The 17,661-nt window shown below is 42.1% G+C and overlaps 1 protein-coding gene across 12 annotated transcripts in view; it reads right to left on the bottom strand.

The window, feature by feature from the left end:
• PIP5K1B (phosphatidylinositol-4-phosphate 5-kinase type 1 beta) overlaps positions 1-17,661 on the bottom strand; it is a 288,346-nt gene that overhangs the window by 59,237 nt on the left and 211,448 nt on the right. For all 12 annotated transcript variants that reach the window (XM_059656847.1, XM_059656853.1, XM_059656851.1 and 9 more), the window contains 2 exons: positions 15,019-15,174; positions 12,603-12,747 (listed from right to left, as the gene is read on the bottom strand). In XM_059656847.1, coding sequence (XP_059512830.1) covers positions 12,603-12,747; positions 15,019-15,174 — 301 coding nt within the window. The remainder of the gene's footprint in view (positions 1-12,602; positions 12,748-15,018; positions 15,175-17,661) is intronic.

Raw genomic sequence — 17,661 nt, 5'->3', positions numbered from 1 at the left:
TGGTCCTCTCTCTTAAAAAAAATGTATAATCTTATTTCAGAGAGGAAAAGAGAGGGAGAGAGAGATAGAAACATCAATGATGAGAGAGAATCAGCGATCAGCGGCCTCCTGCATACCCCACACTGGGGATCCAACCCCGGCATATGCTCCAACGAATTGAACCTCTTGGTTCATAGGTCGACACTCAACCACTGAGCCATGCTGGCCAGGCAGGACCTGCCCTTTTCCCTAAAAAACTTTATACAGCTATTTGACTGTTAAACTTGACATACAGAATTTTGATAGAAAAAAATAAAAGGGCTGGATGACAAGATGTCAAAGGACCCTTTCATTTCCAGAGCTCCACGATTGTTTGAGGACAAGCTGTGCTACTGGGATTGGGAAAACATCAGGAGGGTGGGCAGGAGAAAGGCAAAGTGAAAACTAGATTCACTTCACAAATCAGCTTTGCCCTGGCCTTGAAATGCCTGCTTCCTCTCTTCTCATGACTCAGTGAAGGTAAAGAAAATGGCAGTAACAGCAGTTGGAATGACTGGGCACCAACCCAGATGCACTCACATATGAACAAAAGATGAAATAGCTCACCCAGACCCCGTGCTTCGGCACTCAGGAGCACACCCCTGCAGGGTGATGAGAAACAAGGAGAGAAAAGACAGAGAAATGATCACATATACTTTCTCCAAGTGGCCACCGGGCGACCTTTTCATTTCAGCCAACTCCTTTGTTGAGAAAACAAGTCTGGTTGTTTTAAAGTTCTTGTGTGACCTTCCGGTCACTAATTTTTAATACGGCTGGCCAGAAAAACAAGGAGCTCCTTTATGTCATTATATATTTCCTCTTTATTACTTTATCCTTGAAAGCAGGCTATTAAATAAATACATTTTGGATTAATATTATTCTGACTTGAGATTTTTATCATTGCCTCCCAATTCCCTCATTTCACGTACCCAAATCTCCTGACACCCAGACTCTAATGAGCTAAAAGCAAAAGGCTGGTTGTGTTTAGTCTTCCTGTCCGGGGCTGTTAGTTTCTCTGAAATTAATGAGTCCTCAACACAGGTTTACTGTGGACTTCCAAGTGAAATTCTTTCCCCTAAAGATCAGCAAGTCATCTAAATGACAAGGAGAGAATTTTCACAGGTAACAGAGGATTAAACAGGGGATGTGGAAATCAACTTTCTTCTAGCCTTGAAGAGTTTGTTATTCTTTGTGTATATTTGCGGTTTATCAGAGAAGCAAAATGAAATGGGATTCTGGCAGAGCCTCGCCCTACAGGATGCCAGGGATGGAGGAGGAATGGCGGGCACTGCTGAAGCAAGCCTGGAGGAGGCTCACCCATCCCGGCCGCTCAGGCCCTGGAAGTCACCACCACTCTGTATGCGATATCAGAGCGAGGCCATGGCTCAGAAGGCAAGTGGGAATGCAATGGGTGGGCCAAAAGGGGGCACCTCAGAGAGAGGCCACAGCAGCTGACGGAGCTGAAGTGAAGCAGACAAGCCCAAGGTGCTGCCCTGGGTGGGGCTGGGGGGCCACTCGGGCAGGAGCAAAACACCAGCTTGTATCAGACCCGCTTAACCAAAGCGTAGAACTAGCTATTGAGTGTGGTGTGGACAGATTGAAAGGACAGAGAGAAGTGGTCAGGATAGAGAGGGCGACTTCCAGGGGCCAGAAGGACCAAACGAACCTCTAAGCAGAACAAGAGTCAGCAAAGCCCATGCGATTTGAAAGAGAAGGGCTTTGGCCCTCAGTCAGGATCTCTGCAGATTCAGGTCAAGAATAGCTGCTGAGCTGAAATGTCGTTTGGCCTAAGGTCAGAGGGGCTGGGCTGAGAAGCAGGTTCGGGGCATTGCGGTATTTATTCCCCACAGGGGGTGCTAACCTAAAATACCTTCAGAGCAAGGGCACTTTGTTTAGGACACGCCCGGGCAGTCTGAGATATGAGAGAGGATCTGAGGTCCCATCTCCTGATGATAATCTGGAAACCCGTCTATTTTGCTATGGTTTTGCATCTCAGGTATTACATGCCTGTCCTTTTAATTCCTTGAATGACTCCACCCGTGTTTCAGCTGAACCACAAGGCAAAGAAATAGTTTCAGTCCTCAGTCAATAGAGAGAAGGAGAGGAGTACCTTGAAAGAACTTTATTTCTTAAACTCTAGTGAGCATAAGTCCTGAGGAGGCAGTGATGCTTTGGGAAGCATTTCTCTAGAGCAGTAGTCGGCAAACTCATTAGTCAACAGAGCCAAATATCAGTACAATGACTGAAATTTCTTTTGAGAGCCAATTTTTTTAAACTTAAACTATATAGGTAGGTACATTGTTATTAACTTAATTAGGGTACTCCTAAGCTGGCCTTTGCTAAAAACGTCTTCAACCTGATCAAGGTACTTTCACTGAGGTCGAACCCTTCCAACTCTCCCATCCACACTCGTCTTGTATACTTGTTTCATCTATCTCCTGTCCAAAAACCGACTTCTGCGCATGGGCCATGAAGTTTCAATCGCTCTGTATGTGCGCGTCCACACATGGTATTTTGTGGAAGAGCCACACTCAAGGGGCCAAAGAGCTGCATGTCGCTCGCAACGAAGGAAGGCAGAGGACTGGGGAAGGTCTGCAGAGACGTGCCCACCACCAGCGTGCTTCTCCCAGACGTGTGGCAACACTAGTGGATGCAGTCACGGGAAATGAAGAAGAGTTGTTTGTTTTTGTCTGAGAACTAAGAGGCAGAAAATGGATGAAAGAGATTATTCTTGATAAGTTAGGATATCCAAAGGCTGGCCAACACTTGCCTCTTCCCCCCACCCCCCATAAATCTTAATGCACAACAAGCACCTAGAAATATTACCATGTACCAATTCATCAAAGAACAAGCGTTCTTTGAATTAATGTTGAATCCTAAATTGTTTTTCATAAAATGTCAGATATCTGAAAAATTCACTTCAATTTTCTGCCCATGCTGAAATATATGGTAGATAATTTCAAAAGCGAATCCTATATAATAAAAGGCTAATATGGAAATCAACTAAACAGCGGAAAAACTGGTTGCTATGATGTGCACCGACCACCAGGAAGCAGATGCTCAATGCAGGAGCTGCCTCCTGGTGGTCAGTGCGCTCCCACAGGGGGAGTGCCACTCAGCCAAGAGCTGGGCTCACAGCTGGCAAGTGCAGCTGCAGTGGTGGGAGCCTCTCCCGCCTCCATGGCGCAGCACTAAGGACCCTGCAGGGAGCTGGCCTAAGCCGGCAGGCGGACATCCCCCAAGGGGTCCCAGGCTGGGCTGAGGGACCCCGCCCCCAGCACACAAATGTCATGCACTGGGCCTCTAGTAACTTCAGAATTCTATAATTTGTAAAAAAAAAAAAAAAAAAAAAAAAAAAGCATCTAATAAAATCCAAGTGCAAACTATGTGATATAAATCCCATGTGTTGTTGTTGTTTTTTCCTGGGGTTGGGGTGGAAGCTAAACTAAAAGGCATATTATGAAACTTCTACCAGGCTCCAATGTTCTCTGCAGTGCCCTCACCACAAGTGAAAAGATAGGCCTGACGCTTAGGTTCGCCTGTAGCAAAGCAGGTTTCTGCTTCAGGGCCCTAAGGAGTGTTATTCTCCCCCAAATCTGTACCATCATTTGCTTGTTGACCTAGTTTCCTGAACTGGAGAAAACTTGATTAAATCCTTCACTGTAAGAAGAAAGGAAGCGAAACCATCCCTCCGCCCTGTGTGTTCTAGACTGAGTGATAGTCTGTTGATGAGCTGTGGTGGCGGGGGTCCTGGCATGAGTGATGGCTGTCCTGTCCCTCTTCGTGGATGCTGGAGCTGAAGAACCTTTTGGTCTATGCCACGTGCCTGGAATTAGCTCAGACATTCCTGTGAGTACTTAGGACCATCTACTCCAGTGCAGCACCCGGGAGAGCACTGCTGACTGTCAGAGAGACTTACTGGTAAAAACTGGAGTCTCTAATGGCACAGACCATTTAAAAAATTACACCTACTTTCTACCACCTCCCGCATTGGCACGGTGAAAAAAACTGTCTCTAGGATTCCTTTTATAAGGAAGCGATTCCTTAAAGCAATTCCTGTGCTTGCACACACATTCTCCCTTTGTACAGCTTTGACCTTTGCAAATCTTTTTTGTAAAGACCTTACATCTATCTAGTTTTTGCTCTATGGACGGTGGCTATTACCAGTATTTATATCTGGTTTCAGCTCTGTTTTGCAAGGCTGGGGCCGAGAGCCACACGGACGTTCCTCAGGCTCCTTGGCCAGGTTGTGCTGGTGCAGGACCCTGGCGGGAGAGGAGCGGGTGGGAGGGAGGAAGCCTTTGGGCCCCTTCTCACTCATTTTTTCCTTCCTTCTTTGGCTGGTGTCTCTGGAGGCAGCTGTGTCCCCGCCATTCTCCCAGCTCTTTAAGTGATCTCCTCTGCCTCTGTCCCTGCCCCCAAAGTGGCAGCCGGTCCCCAGGTGGTCCCCTTCTTCATGCGGCTAGTTCAGTGATGGCGAACCTTTTGAGCTCAGCGTGTCAGCATTTTGAAAAACCCTAACTTAACTCTGGTGCCGTGTCACATATAGAAATTTTTTGATATTTGCAACCATAGTAAAACAAAGACTTATATTTTTGATATTTATTTTATATATTTAAATGCCATTTAACAAAGAAAAATCAACCAAAAGAATGAGTTTGCGTGTCACCTCTGACACGCGTGTCATAGGTTCGCCATCACTGGTCTAGGTGATGGCCGCCTCCTGCAGCTACTGACCTGGGTCCCTCCCCTTCCCCCTTCACGCTGCAGCCTCCCCACACTCCATAACCAATTCCCTTTACCAAGTTCTCTGAAATTCCAAATGTGCTTTCTGCTTCCTTGACCGGGATGTTTTTAGTCACAACTAATGAAGTACTCTGCATGGCTTGTTGCCAAGGCAAGCCCACCTTGCCCTTCACAGTGGAACTTACCAGAAAGCTGCCAGGTGTTAGGATCTGGGATCACTTGGTTATTTTAATAAATACTTTGATGTGCTTACTGTGTGCCAGGTATTGTAAATACTTTCCAATTATCATTTCATAATAATCCATATTTTACAAATGAAGAAACAAGCACATAAAGGTAAAATGACTTGGCCGATGCTAGATAGCTAGGAGTGGCAGTCTGGGGGCTAATAATCTAATGAATGACTTATAATACTTCAAATGCAAGAGAAAGACCCAGCCCCGGGAGGGGGTGGGGGTGGTAAGAAGGGCTGTCTGCATGGTTGGAGTCACCAGACTAAGAAGCATAAATGCACAGAGCCTGGAGAGGTCAGATTTAATTCTGGCATCGGCAGGAGGCCTGCAGAGGGGCCAGTCCCAGGCTGGTATGTAGGCTCAGCAGGTCACTGTTGTGTTTATAGCAGGTACTGCAAGCTGGCACTGTCCCTCCATTGAGGTTATGGTTAGAGAACTGGAGTTGGTAGAAACTTCTTGCAACCAACTTTCTTCTCCCTTCATTCTGTGATAAATGTCTTGCTAACCTTACTGTGTCATCAGAAGAGAGTTTTCTAAATCAGCCGAAACGTAACTAACAAAAGTCTCTTCTCAGTGGTCATGTAACATTTGGTGTCCACCTGCAGAACTGGAAATAAAAACGTGAGGAAATAGCCCGAGCCAGTTTGGCTCAGTGGATACAGCATCGGCCTGTGGACTGAAGGGTCCTCAGTTCCATTGCCATCAAGGGCATGTACCTTGGTTGCAGGCTTGATCCTTGGCACTGGTTGGGGCATGTGCGGGAAGCAACAAATCAATGTGTCTCTTTCACATCAATAGTTCTCTCTCTCTCTTTCTCTCTCCCCTTGCCCTCCACTCTAAAATAAAATCAATGGAAAAATGTCCTTGAGTGAGGATTTAACAACAACAACAAAACTTTGAGGAAATAGCTATTTTAGTTTCTTGTGAATTTAAATTAAGATGCCTTATTTTGAGTGTTTGAACACAGCCAGTCTCTCACATCTTAGAAAGTGAAAATCCTCACTCAAAATTACAGGAGAAAAAGGCAAGGCAAATGAATGAAGAGGAAGAGAACTTGTGTGGGTATTACTGCATTTCCATTAAAAGCATCATCTGAAAGTCATCCTGTCTGAGATGTGACAATGTGGATGGGGGCAGCCATCGAATAGCTGAGGCCCGAGCCTTTGGGACTATGTCAGTGCTATGGGCAGAAACGATGGCTCTACTTTTTAGCCATTTGGCCTCAGGAAAGTTACCTAATGTTGTAAAGCACCCTGCATCTGTCAACTAGAGGAAATAAACACAGTGTCAGGGTTGATTTTCAGGGTTGCTGTGAGAATTAAGCGACTTCATTCATGTAAGGAACTTTACACAGACTCAATATGGTCCAATAATGAGCTATTATAGTAGTTATAATTATTATTAACCGTTTGACTAGTATGATGATAAAAAAGTCTCCCACAGCCATGGTACTTTTAAGAAGGAAACTTAGCCAAAGACTTCAAGGATAAACACCATAGGTAGACATGGACTTAAGCCCACCACTTTGCCTACTGGGAATACTTCAGTTATTAAACTGCAAAAAATGGCTCAAACACAGGGCCAGGATTCATGTTAGGGAGAAGAACACAACCAATCACTGTCTGCGCAGAGCACACACAACAAGCAGAGGCTGGCAGTACCTGCAGGCCGTGACGAAAGAGTGGAACAGGGGGAAGGACAGAGGCTTGGGCCCCAGAGACCTGTGCTCTGGCTTAAATCCCATTAGCAAGTCCTGTGACCTTGGATAGGTCACATAATGCTCTGCATTTCTCCTTCCTTATAGTTTAGATAAATCTGTACGCTAATGGGTCCTCTGAACTTCACAGATGTATGGCTCTTAAATGTGAATGGTAAGCAGTTTGAGGGGAGGGGCTGTGGCTAGAGACAACTGTTCACCCCTCTCCGGGGTCTGTAATACTCTCCTGGCAGGAAGAAAGGGGCACAGAACTGCGGTCCGATCCACTGGCTCAGCCTCTGAGGCTTAGAACGTTGGAGTCATCATTTAGGAAGCCTTTGCCAGCTGTCCCTCTATGTGCAAATGAGCAGTGACTTTTCCTCTGACCACCTACCCTTCTCACAATGTTCCCAGTGTCTCCAGGTGAGCCCACCATTGAAATAGCCACCAGCAAAGCAGGAGACGGAACAGCACGGTGATGTCGGTAAAGGCATCTTTGATGGTAAAGTAGAAAGGCATTGGAATGCAGCAGGGTTTTAGATCCTTATGCATAATCAGAGCTTTAGCTTTGCTACCAACTGTGCAGGAAATCATGAAAAGAATTAATATTCATGAGTCTAACCAATTTCCACATCAAATTGTTCTTAACTTTGAGATAACACACTTTATTTGCCTCTGCCTTTCTCGGTGCTCAATGCATACCTTCTTTAAAAGAACAGAGTTCCTACTAGGAAAGAAAAGCCAAGGATCAAAACTTCAGAATGTAAACCCCACTATTTGCCTGGGAAGCATGTACCCACAACAGTTTCTCTTCGTTCCTGTGAAGTGCACACACTGACTCAGAACTGCACCGTGAAATACGTGCTCCCAATCATCAGGTTCAGCAGATGCTTTACACACGGCACTATTTTCCTTCGCTTCCTAGTCAGTTTTTGAAGTGCTCTTAAAAAGAAAAAGAATGGATCGCCACTGGAGTTTTTGAAGTTACAGAGAATAATCCTTTTTAAAAAGGAACAACTCTAAGGACAGCACTTTCTCGCTGCAGGATGCGATTTTGGAGTGGAGACATCCAGGCATTAATCAACACCTTTCAGAGTCAAGGATTCGAAAAAGACGGGTGGAATGACAACCGCTAGTTGAAGTACTTACAGCTGATTAAAGTGCAGTTATATATAGCATAATGTTCAAAAGGAAAACAACCACTTGGCCTTAACAGAGAAAAAATGATTCATAAAGAAAGAAAGGGAATAACACCGATGTGAATGATAACATGGATGTTCAACTCCTCTCCTTTGCAGGCTCTGGAAGTAGATGTTAAACCCTAGCAGGCTAGATGAGGTTTGGAATCCTTTGTATTTGTTGCTTCAAGAGATACCATGAGGACTCGGAGGGCTGTCAAGGAAGACAGGATAGAAACAACATCTGATCGTTTCTCTTCAGTTTGCTGGTAAGGTTTCCCCGTGGAATAGTCAGGGTTGGACACGGTAGGTGGGAGAAACAGGAATATTGATTTTCAGGAGTTGGGACGCCATTATTTGTCTTGAGGGTTCTTAGCACCTTTGTGTCTTTCCTGCACCTTTTTCCATACTACTTCCCTAAGGCAGTGGGTAAGATATGAGGCTTGTCTGTGGCTTCTCCTCTCCATGAAGGCTAACAACTGAAATACCCACAGGCAGGCAACTGCAGAGATGAGGGAAGCAGAGGGTAGTGAGCTGGAGGGTTCACGCTTCTCCCCTCAGCAGAGCAATACCAGGACCCAATGTAGCCAGGTGGTGCCAAAGCTAGTGGTTTTTCTCTTTTTTTTATTTTTATTGATTTCAGAAAGGGAGAGATAGAAACATCAATGATGAGAATCATTAATCGGCTGCCTCCTGCACGCCTCCTACTGGGGATCAAGCTCACAACCCGGGCATGTGTCCTGACTGGGAATCGAACCATGAATTCCTGATTTATAGGTGGACGTTCAATCACTGAGAGCCATGTCGGCTGGGCCAAAGCTAGTGGTTTTTCAAAAGAACCTGGGTATTTTTGTGAAACTGCTTAATTCTTAATTGTTAGCTTATATAAAAACACTCTGGGTTCACCAGCATGCTTTTCCCTGGCTTGCTTTGTTAGCAGGGCACCCACTGATTGTGGTAAAGGCTGCGGGCTGCTGGCGGGCCAGCTGGGTGGTGTGCTCAGGGCTGATTCCCAATGTCCAGCCGGTGCGCACGCCCCCAGCCTTTCCACAGAGTTTGTCAGCCCTCGGTTCCCTCCATCAAATCCCTTTCTGAGTTAAGACAGAATTGTTTCTTGTTCTTGTCACTGAACCCAACCTAGGCTGACAGATGTGAAATTGCAACTTGGAGATATAATGCCAAAAAAGACGTATTTCAAACAATTCATTTCAACAACAAAACAAAACAAAAGAGAAAATCATAGAGAACATTTATGTTTTTCATATTCAAATAAATGATAACCAGTATCAGCATAAATAAAGGACCAAGAATTACACCACGGCCCGGAGCATGCAGAGGTAGGGCATGCACTGGGGGCTCCCACACTGGCCAGGAGGGCTGGGAGTCAGCAGGAGGCAGTGCCGAACCCTGGGAGAACCTTATAAATTCCCAAGAGTTGAATACCTTAGCCAGTGGTTCTCAACCTTCTGGCCCTTTAGAACAGTTCCTCATGTTTTTACCCCCAACCATAAAATTATTTTCGTTGCTACTTCATAACTGTAATTTTGTTACTGTTATGAATTGTAATGTAAATATCTGATATGCAGGATGGTCTTAGGCGACCCCTGTGAAAGGGTCGTTCGACTGACAAAGGGGTCGCGACCCACAGGTTGAGAACCGCTGCCTTAGACCAACACTGGATACCTAACTACAACCACTGACACCCAAACAAACAAACACAACCCTTTAATTTTTATGCTGAAAGTCCTTGCAAATAATTTAATAGCATACCCAGTTATATGACCCTGATAATGAGAACAGAAGCAAACCGTAAGTCACCACCACGGCTTCATATGAGAATTGTTTTGACCGGGCAAAGAACTTCCTGTGACTTTTCAACCATCTTTCAAGTCTATTTACATTTGAGAGCAAGAGAATGGTGTGCAGCTGGACCATGCAGATAAAAAAAAATACCTGTTGCTTGGCTAATTTACATAACAAATTCGAACAGTCAAAGTACACATTGATATAGGTATACATCACCTTAAATTTTTCTAATCCAAGGAAGCTAACCAAATCACTTTTGCAGTTCAAGTGAGCCGAATAATTTATGATGGAGCCTCATTTGTTGGCCTTCCCACAGAGCTATCCAAACTGCAGCCCAGCTGAGATTGGTGGCTCACCTGGCGATTTGTTCCACTTCTCTAGACCTAGCCTGGCTGCCTCATCTGCTGTCACCTAATTGTATCCAGCCAAGAGAGAAAGAAACAACGACAAAAAAGTATTTCTACAGAAGCTCCAAGCCTTCACTTGCCAAAGGACCGAGCTATAATCTATAAATATGTATATATTAAAAATGAATCTATCAGATCGAATGAATCAAGCTGCTAGCTAGCCTGAAGGTGGAAAATGACTTACAGTGTAAGAAGCACTTTACCTGCACAACTTTGATCTTGATTCTCGAGAGCTAGATTTCAACAAGAACTTGTTCAATATTTAACAGATAATTATTGAGAGTATGTACATAGTCCCTGTCCTCAAATGAAAGCTAATTATAAAACTGTGTATGTAAAAACAGAAAAAGTAAAATAGCTAATCCCACAGACAATGTTGTGACCTCTTTGTGAAGATATTTTCTATTCCTAGAAACAATGTTTGGGAACATTCTGTTTAACAAGGAAAAATATCTAATAAATTAGTTTCCTATGTAAGAAATCTCAGTAACCCACCTCAGTGCTCACATTTACATTAAGTGTTTGAGAGTCACTATATTAGTTTCCCATTGCTGCTGTCACAGATGATCATAAACGTAGAGGCACAGAACAATAAACATCTATTACCTTACAACGCTGGTAGTCAGACGCCCTGTGTTCCTTTGAGGAGGCTCTCAGGCATAATCAGTTGTCTTGCCTTTTTTGGCTTCTAGATTCTGCCTGCATTCCTCATCTCATGGTCTCCTCCTCCACTTCCAAAGCCAGCATTGTGTCATCTTCAAAGCTTTCTCTCTCTCTGACCTCTGCTCTGGCATCACGCCTCCTCCTCTGACTCTCATCTTCCTGTCTTCCTCTTGTAAGACCCCAGTGATTACAACTGACCTCTCTGAATAATTCAGGTTACTCTTCCCACCTCAGGATCTTTAACTTAATCAAATTGGCAAAGTACTTTTGCTATAGAAGGTAATATAGTCATGGGTTCGGGGGATTAGCGTGTGAACAGTTTTGGGGGGCATTATTCTTTCTATCATAGTCACTAATGTCACTCATATGAAAAGACAGTATTCAAATATCTTTGCAGGTATCTCTGCAATATTAACCAAGATTGCTTGCTTAAAAAATCCATTCATAAGAGAAATTACTAAAAAAAGAGAGAGAAAATAAACAAATGAGACTACATCAAACTACACCAAAAAAGTGTTTGCATAGTGAAAGAAGCCATCAACAAAATGAAAAGAAAACCTACTGACCGGGAGAAGATATTCCTCACTGATGCATCCTATAAGGGGTTAATATCCCAAACAAATTAGGCAACTCATATAACTTAACAGCAAAAACCCCTCCAAATAATCAAATTAAAAACTGGGCCGATGACCTGAATAGACATTTCTCCAAAGAGGACATACAGGCGGCCCACAGACATATGAAAAGATGCTCAGCATCACTAATCATCATGAAAGAAATGCAAATTAAAACCACATTGAGATATTACCTCGAACTCGTCAAAATGGCTATCATCAGTAAATCAAAAAGCAGCAAGCGCTGGTAAGGATGTGAAGAAATGAGAACCCTTCTGCACTATTGGCGAGATTGTAAATTGATGTAGCTACTACGGACAACATTATGGACGTTCTTAAAAAAACACACCAAAAATAGCACTACCATTTGACCCAGCAATTCCACTACTGGGTAGTTATCTGAAGAAATTCAGAACACTAATTCGAAAAGACATATGCACCCCTATGTTCACTGCAGTATTATTTACAATAGCTAAGATAGGGAAGTAACCTCGCATCCATCAATAGATGAATGGATCAAGAAGATGTGGTATGTATATATGCATGTATGTATAATGGAAAGTTACTCAGCCATAAAAAAATAGTATCTTGCCATCTGTGATAACATGGATGAACCTAGAGGGTATTGTGCTGAGTGAAATAAGTCAGACAGAGAAAGACAAATGCCACATGATTTCACTTACATATGGTGGCCAAATGGGAGGGGATTAGGAGGACAAGTAAAAAAGGTGAAGGGATTAAAAAGTACAAATTGGCAATTATAAAAATAGACATGGGGATGTAAAGTACAGCACAGGGAATATAGTCAATAACGTTGTAATAACTATGTATGGTGCCGGATGGGTACTAGACTTACCAGGGTAATCACTGTGCAAGGTATATAAATATCTAAGCCCTCTGTTGTACGCCAGAGACTAAGGTAATATTGCACATTAACTGTAATTAAAAAATAAATTTAAAAATCATTAAAATAAAAATGATGAAGGATTTGTCTTCTTCCACGGAGCCAAACATAATGATTAATGTAAGAAAAATCAGAGGAGTTTTTCCCCAAGGTGCATTTCTTGCCACAGTAAAAATCAAGCAACAATGTTCCCCCTCTCCTCCTTACTTACGGAGGAGCAGGTGGCAGGCACATCCTGGTTGTTAGGGACGGCATGTTCTCATTCAGAGATATTGATCTAGTTGTGATGTTGATGTGGTAACAGCCGGTGTGGCAGTTTGATCGCGCCAAGTATTACCTGTTTGAATACAGCGTCGTCCTGTCGTGTGGATACTGTTCATTGACATATAAGGAAGAGGATGAAATGGTGGTCGTCAGGGAAGCAGCTTCAAACAGGGATGGCGTGCTAGGCACCAGGTCTGGCCTGTGCCGGGATCCCAGCGCTGGGAAACAAAAGCAGCACGCACATCATGAATCTCAGTAAGAAATGCAGCTCTCGTGTCTAGAACCATTTAAACGAGTCAAAATCATTCATTTTACATATTAGGCTGCAACTTAAATTATGAATTAACTGAGCTCCAGTGAACTGCAGCAGAAATGTAAAATAGTTTCTTGCAAACAGGTTAAACAGGAAGGAAAATGCATTAATTTACAAAGTGGCTTATGGAAATGACGCGATGAGTGCTCTTTTAAAAACCTAATAAAGTGATTTACTGTTTCAAAAGATGACATACAAAGCTCCTAGGGGCTTCAGGAGATAATTCAACAGAGATTGAAAGGATGATTGGCAAATGTATAAACACAAAGCAAACCTGATTTCCCTCCCCAGACTATGCACGTATCTGTGATTCTCAATTTGGATCTAAGAACTGAGACTTTGTAAGAGCCAGGAAACACATCGTACATGCTACAGCCAGCTAGTTATACTTGAACCACGTTGGAGCCCACACATCTTTGAACACTATCCCTGGCTCTTCTTGACATCACATTTTAATAGCAAGGCTGCCTTTTTAAAAATGAGAAAATTCTTATTTCTTTTTTAATATGCAAGTATCTATGAAAATTCTTATCCAAGAGACCTCCCTCATCAGGAAAGCAGAATACTCAAGGCTGAGGAGTGACCCATGCCTACTCTCAAGATTCCATGTGCATTTTTGAATCTGCATCATTTTCTTTTTTTAAAAAATTTATCTTTATTGTTGAAAGTATTACAGATGGCACCCCTTTTGTTCCTCTATTAACCCCTCCCTGTACCTTCCCCTCCCTTTGGCCTTCACTGCACTAGAGTCTGTGTCCAGGGGTTATGCGAATATGCATATAAATTCTTTGGTTAATTTCTTCCCACCCACCCCCGCCTCCCTGCTTCCCTCTGAGATTCATTAGTCTGTTCCATGCTTCTCTGTCTCTAGATCTATTTTGTTCGACAGTTTATTTTGTTCATTAGATTCCACATATAAGTGAGATCGTTTTAAATCGTCTTATCCTAAACTTTACACAACTGTACATCCATTATTGGCCAGCCTGTCAGAGACAGTCCTTTAAACAAAGGATGGCCACACAGAACAGAGCGTCTCTAAAAGGAGACCTGGGAGTGCCCAGAGAGCGAGGATAATGGGCGGACCAATCCTACTCTTAAAGTTCTGCTGTTGGGTAGTAGGTAGATATTTAATTTTTTAATTTTTATTGAGATAGAATTGACATATAACATTACACTAGCTTTAGGTGTACAGCATAATGATTTGATATATGTGCATACTGCCAAATGATTAACACAAGAAGTTTAGTTAACACCCATAGCTACAACCCATAACACATAGTTACATTTTTCTTCTTGTGATGAGAACTTCTAAGATCTACTATCTTAGCAACCTTCACATATGCAATAGAGTATTGTTAACTAGTGTCACTAGGCTTTACTGTGGATTCTTTTTAATCATTCTCCCAAACTAAACTAAGAGACAATAATAAACACAATATAACTGGAAGGTATTTCTGGTCTTCCATTATAGGCACAACAGACTCAAAATTACATATTTTCAGGAAGTGTGTGTGAATGGAAACTGATCCTAACAGGCACTACCACGTGAGTGTGATTTGGGATTTGGGATTTGAATGGGGTATAGATGGGTTGGTAAACTAAGGAGAATTCTCATGACCCTCGTTTAATTAACTTGGGACTGGGAATTCCTAACCATGCCAATGTTTAATCTTATACTCAGGTTGCTCAATTTAGGGATAAATCTAACAAAAGTTAGGCAAAGAGAAAATTATAAAACTGATTCAATTCATTAAAGAGGACCTAAATAAATTGATAACTCGTTACATTGTGATTGTATGTATATATGTATAAGTATGTGCTTATATGTATTTTATGTGTTTGGAAAAAATATATATCCACACATAGAACAAGGTCTAGTAGTACAAACACCAAAATGTTCAGATGTGTTACCTTTAGGTAGTGGGAATATAGATCTTGTTTTTGAATATTTTACTGTCTTTTAATTTATTTATACCATAAATCATATGTTGAATTGTTTATGTCTTTTAAAACATTTTATGTTAACTGTATCATACTGTAAATACCCTTTAAGGTTATATAATGGACTTTGTTTTTTAGAGCAGGTATTCTGTAAGCTTCCAACTGTGAGTTTACATGTATAAATAAAATCACAGGAATGTTTTCTTTCTTCTGCTTTAAAGTTCCGTATCTTTACCTTCTTCATCAAGGCTGCTGAAACTCTGCCCTTCTGTCAGCAAATCCCGCTTCTCATCTTTCCATTCTTGGCTGATGGAGGACACAATCTCCTGTGAGGTCGCCTTCAGGGCGGCGATGGAATTGCACCGTTTCTTAGAAGGCGAGGCCTTCAAAGCTAGACAAAGGAAAAAGGGGAGACAAATGAAGATACTTATTTTAAAGCCACATTAATATTCTATTTATTAATATTTTTATTATTAACATTTTAGTAATTATTTGAGTAGCATGCAAGAAACTTTTTGGTTTATATACATGAGGAAAGGGAAATGAAATTGTGTTTTGGCAATTTTATTTGTTCAAAATGACTTAACCTAAATCAGAATATCCTAGAATAAATTTGAGTTGAAATGTCTCCCCAGATTTTGAAATAAAAATCTTATTTGAGGTGAAATTTAAATTTTTTTTGCTAACTAGTTATTTTTCCTCCTCCAAGCAATGTTTCTTTTTACTGCTGGGAGGAGGCTGGGTGGGTGGGTAAACGCAGATGGTAAGCTAAGGAGAATTCTCATGACCCTAGTTTTATTAACTTGGGACTGGGAATTCCTAGCCATGCCAATATTAACCTTATACTCATGTTGCCCAATTTAGCCAAGTTACTTCCGGTTGCTTTTTTCTTGCAGCAACTTTCCACTGAAATTTCCTGCCCTTTGGGTCTTTTCTAGGTCATGATTATGTCAGATGTATAATTCACTTCTGATGTTTGTATAACAGTATTCTACAGTTCCAGAAGTGTCTTGGGAACGTGAACCAAGGCAAATGTACTTCCCCATCAACCATGCTCACAAAGGCTGTGACTTTATTTCTGACACATCAGGTGGCGCTGCCTCGGCTGCAGCTGGACCATCCCCATTTATGTTCACTCTTTTTTTAAAAAAGTGTTTTTCTTGATTTTAAATAGAGAGGAAGGGAGAATGGGGAGAGAGAGAGAAACATCGATCTCCTCCTACTGGGGATTGAGGCTGCAACCCAGGCATGTACCCTGACCAGGAATCAAATTGGCAACCTTGGGGGATAAAATGGATACATATGTAATACCCTTTGTAATACTTTAAGCAATAAAAAAAAAAATACTAAATCTGACAAAAAAAAAATAAAAAAAAAATAAAAATAAAAAAAACAAACAAAAAAAACACAAATTGGCAACCTTTTGGTGCATGGTTTAACCCTCAACCACTGAGCCACACCGGCCAGGGTTACATTCACTCTTTGTTGCAATAATTCTTCGTGGCTTTCCATGTTATAGAATTTCCTTGGAGGGTAGGGGGAGAGGGAAGTTGAGGCTTATTTATGTTGTGCTGTCTCCTGAACTTGTTTTTGGCAGTGTCTCTCCTCCTTGAGGTTTGCATATAGGGGTAACTTGACAGCAGATGCATTACAGTAATTGTGCTTGGCCTTGGGAATTTCAGAGAGTAGATTACACTGCTTCTCGGGGGCCTTCCCATAGGCAGCTTGCAAGAACTTAATTGGAGAAGGACTTTGGGACACACAGATGAGGGAAGCATAGAGGGCAATCTCTCCACTGAACGAGAAGGGACAGTTTATGTGTCCCACGAGGAGTCTTATCACCATTACAATATAATCACCATCATAAATAACTTTTGTAGAGGGCTTTAGAGTTTGGAAGCCAACATTCACATTCTCAAATTATCCACATGGTTGTCTAGGGAGACGGGCCCTTTTATAGGTCCAGAAACTGAGAACAGAAACATGACCTGCTTAAGGTCACCGAGCTAGAAATTATGAAACCCCAGGTGTTCATTTTTACTTGTTATCTAGTTGGGGGTTCATTTCCTAGCTCTCTTAGCATTCTATTTTCTAATTAAAGTGAAGGGGGGAAGATAAAACTAGAGTTTGTTTTTCTTTGAGGGGAGGAGATTTTAAAAACGGATCAAAATTGATTTTCATGGTAAATAAGTGGCCCAAATAGATCACTTTTTCCTTATCCCCCTCATCCTATCAAAATAGTGGTCGCATTTGCTCTACAGGTCTGAAGTAATATCCCCTACACTGGCTTTTGCTTTAATACTGTGTCTACTAATTTATAAAATAATTTTTAATAAAACAATTGGCAGATGGTTTGGGTTAGCTGGTCACATTCTTTTGTGCCACAGAAACTCCTGGATTTGTCTTTGGCTAAAAACAATATCTGGGGATAGGTATCCCATGTCCCTTTCTAGCCCTACATCCTGCCACTCAACAGCCTCTACACCTACTGCTTTCTACCTCACCTATCTGCCATTCGCTGAACCCACCCCTGGGCCTTTGTATATGCCGTTCCTTCTCCTCGAGGTGCCCTTCTTGCCTCTTTTCCTAATGAACATTTGATTGGCCTGTATTTTCAGGACTTTGTTTAAAAATTCTTCTTTCTGGGAAGTTCTTTTGGAAGAACTGCTTTTATTTTTCTCTGTGTACCTATAGTATTGTATACAAAAACACTATTCACCATTGTTATATTATATATCTGTAACATGGTCCAATCCCTGACTCAAGACAGACTTTCTATGTTATTAATGCTTAGCATAGTACCAGGTATGTAATAGGTGCTCAAATGTTGGTTGAATGAATGTATTATTGTCCTAAAATCTTAGGACAGTTGATTTCT

Source organism: Myotis daubentonii, chromosome 11, assembly GCF_963259705.1.
Source record: "Myotis daubentonii chromosome 11, mMyoDau2.1, whole genome shotgun sequence".
Classification (NCBI taxonomy): Eukaryota; Metazoa; Chordata; class Mammalia; order Chiroptera; family Vespertilionidae; genus Myotis; species Myotis daubentonii.
Note: the sequence above shows the minus strand (reverse complement) of the source record. Positions and strands in the feature narration are given on the sequence as shown.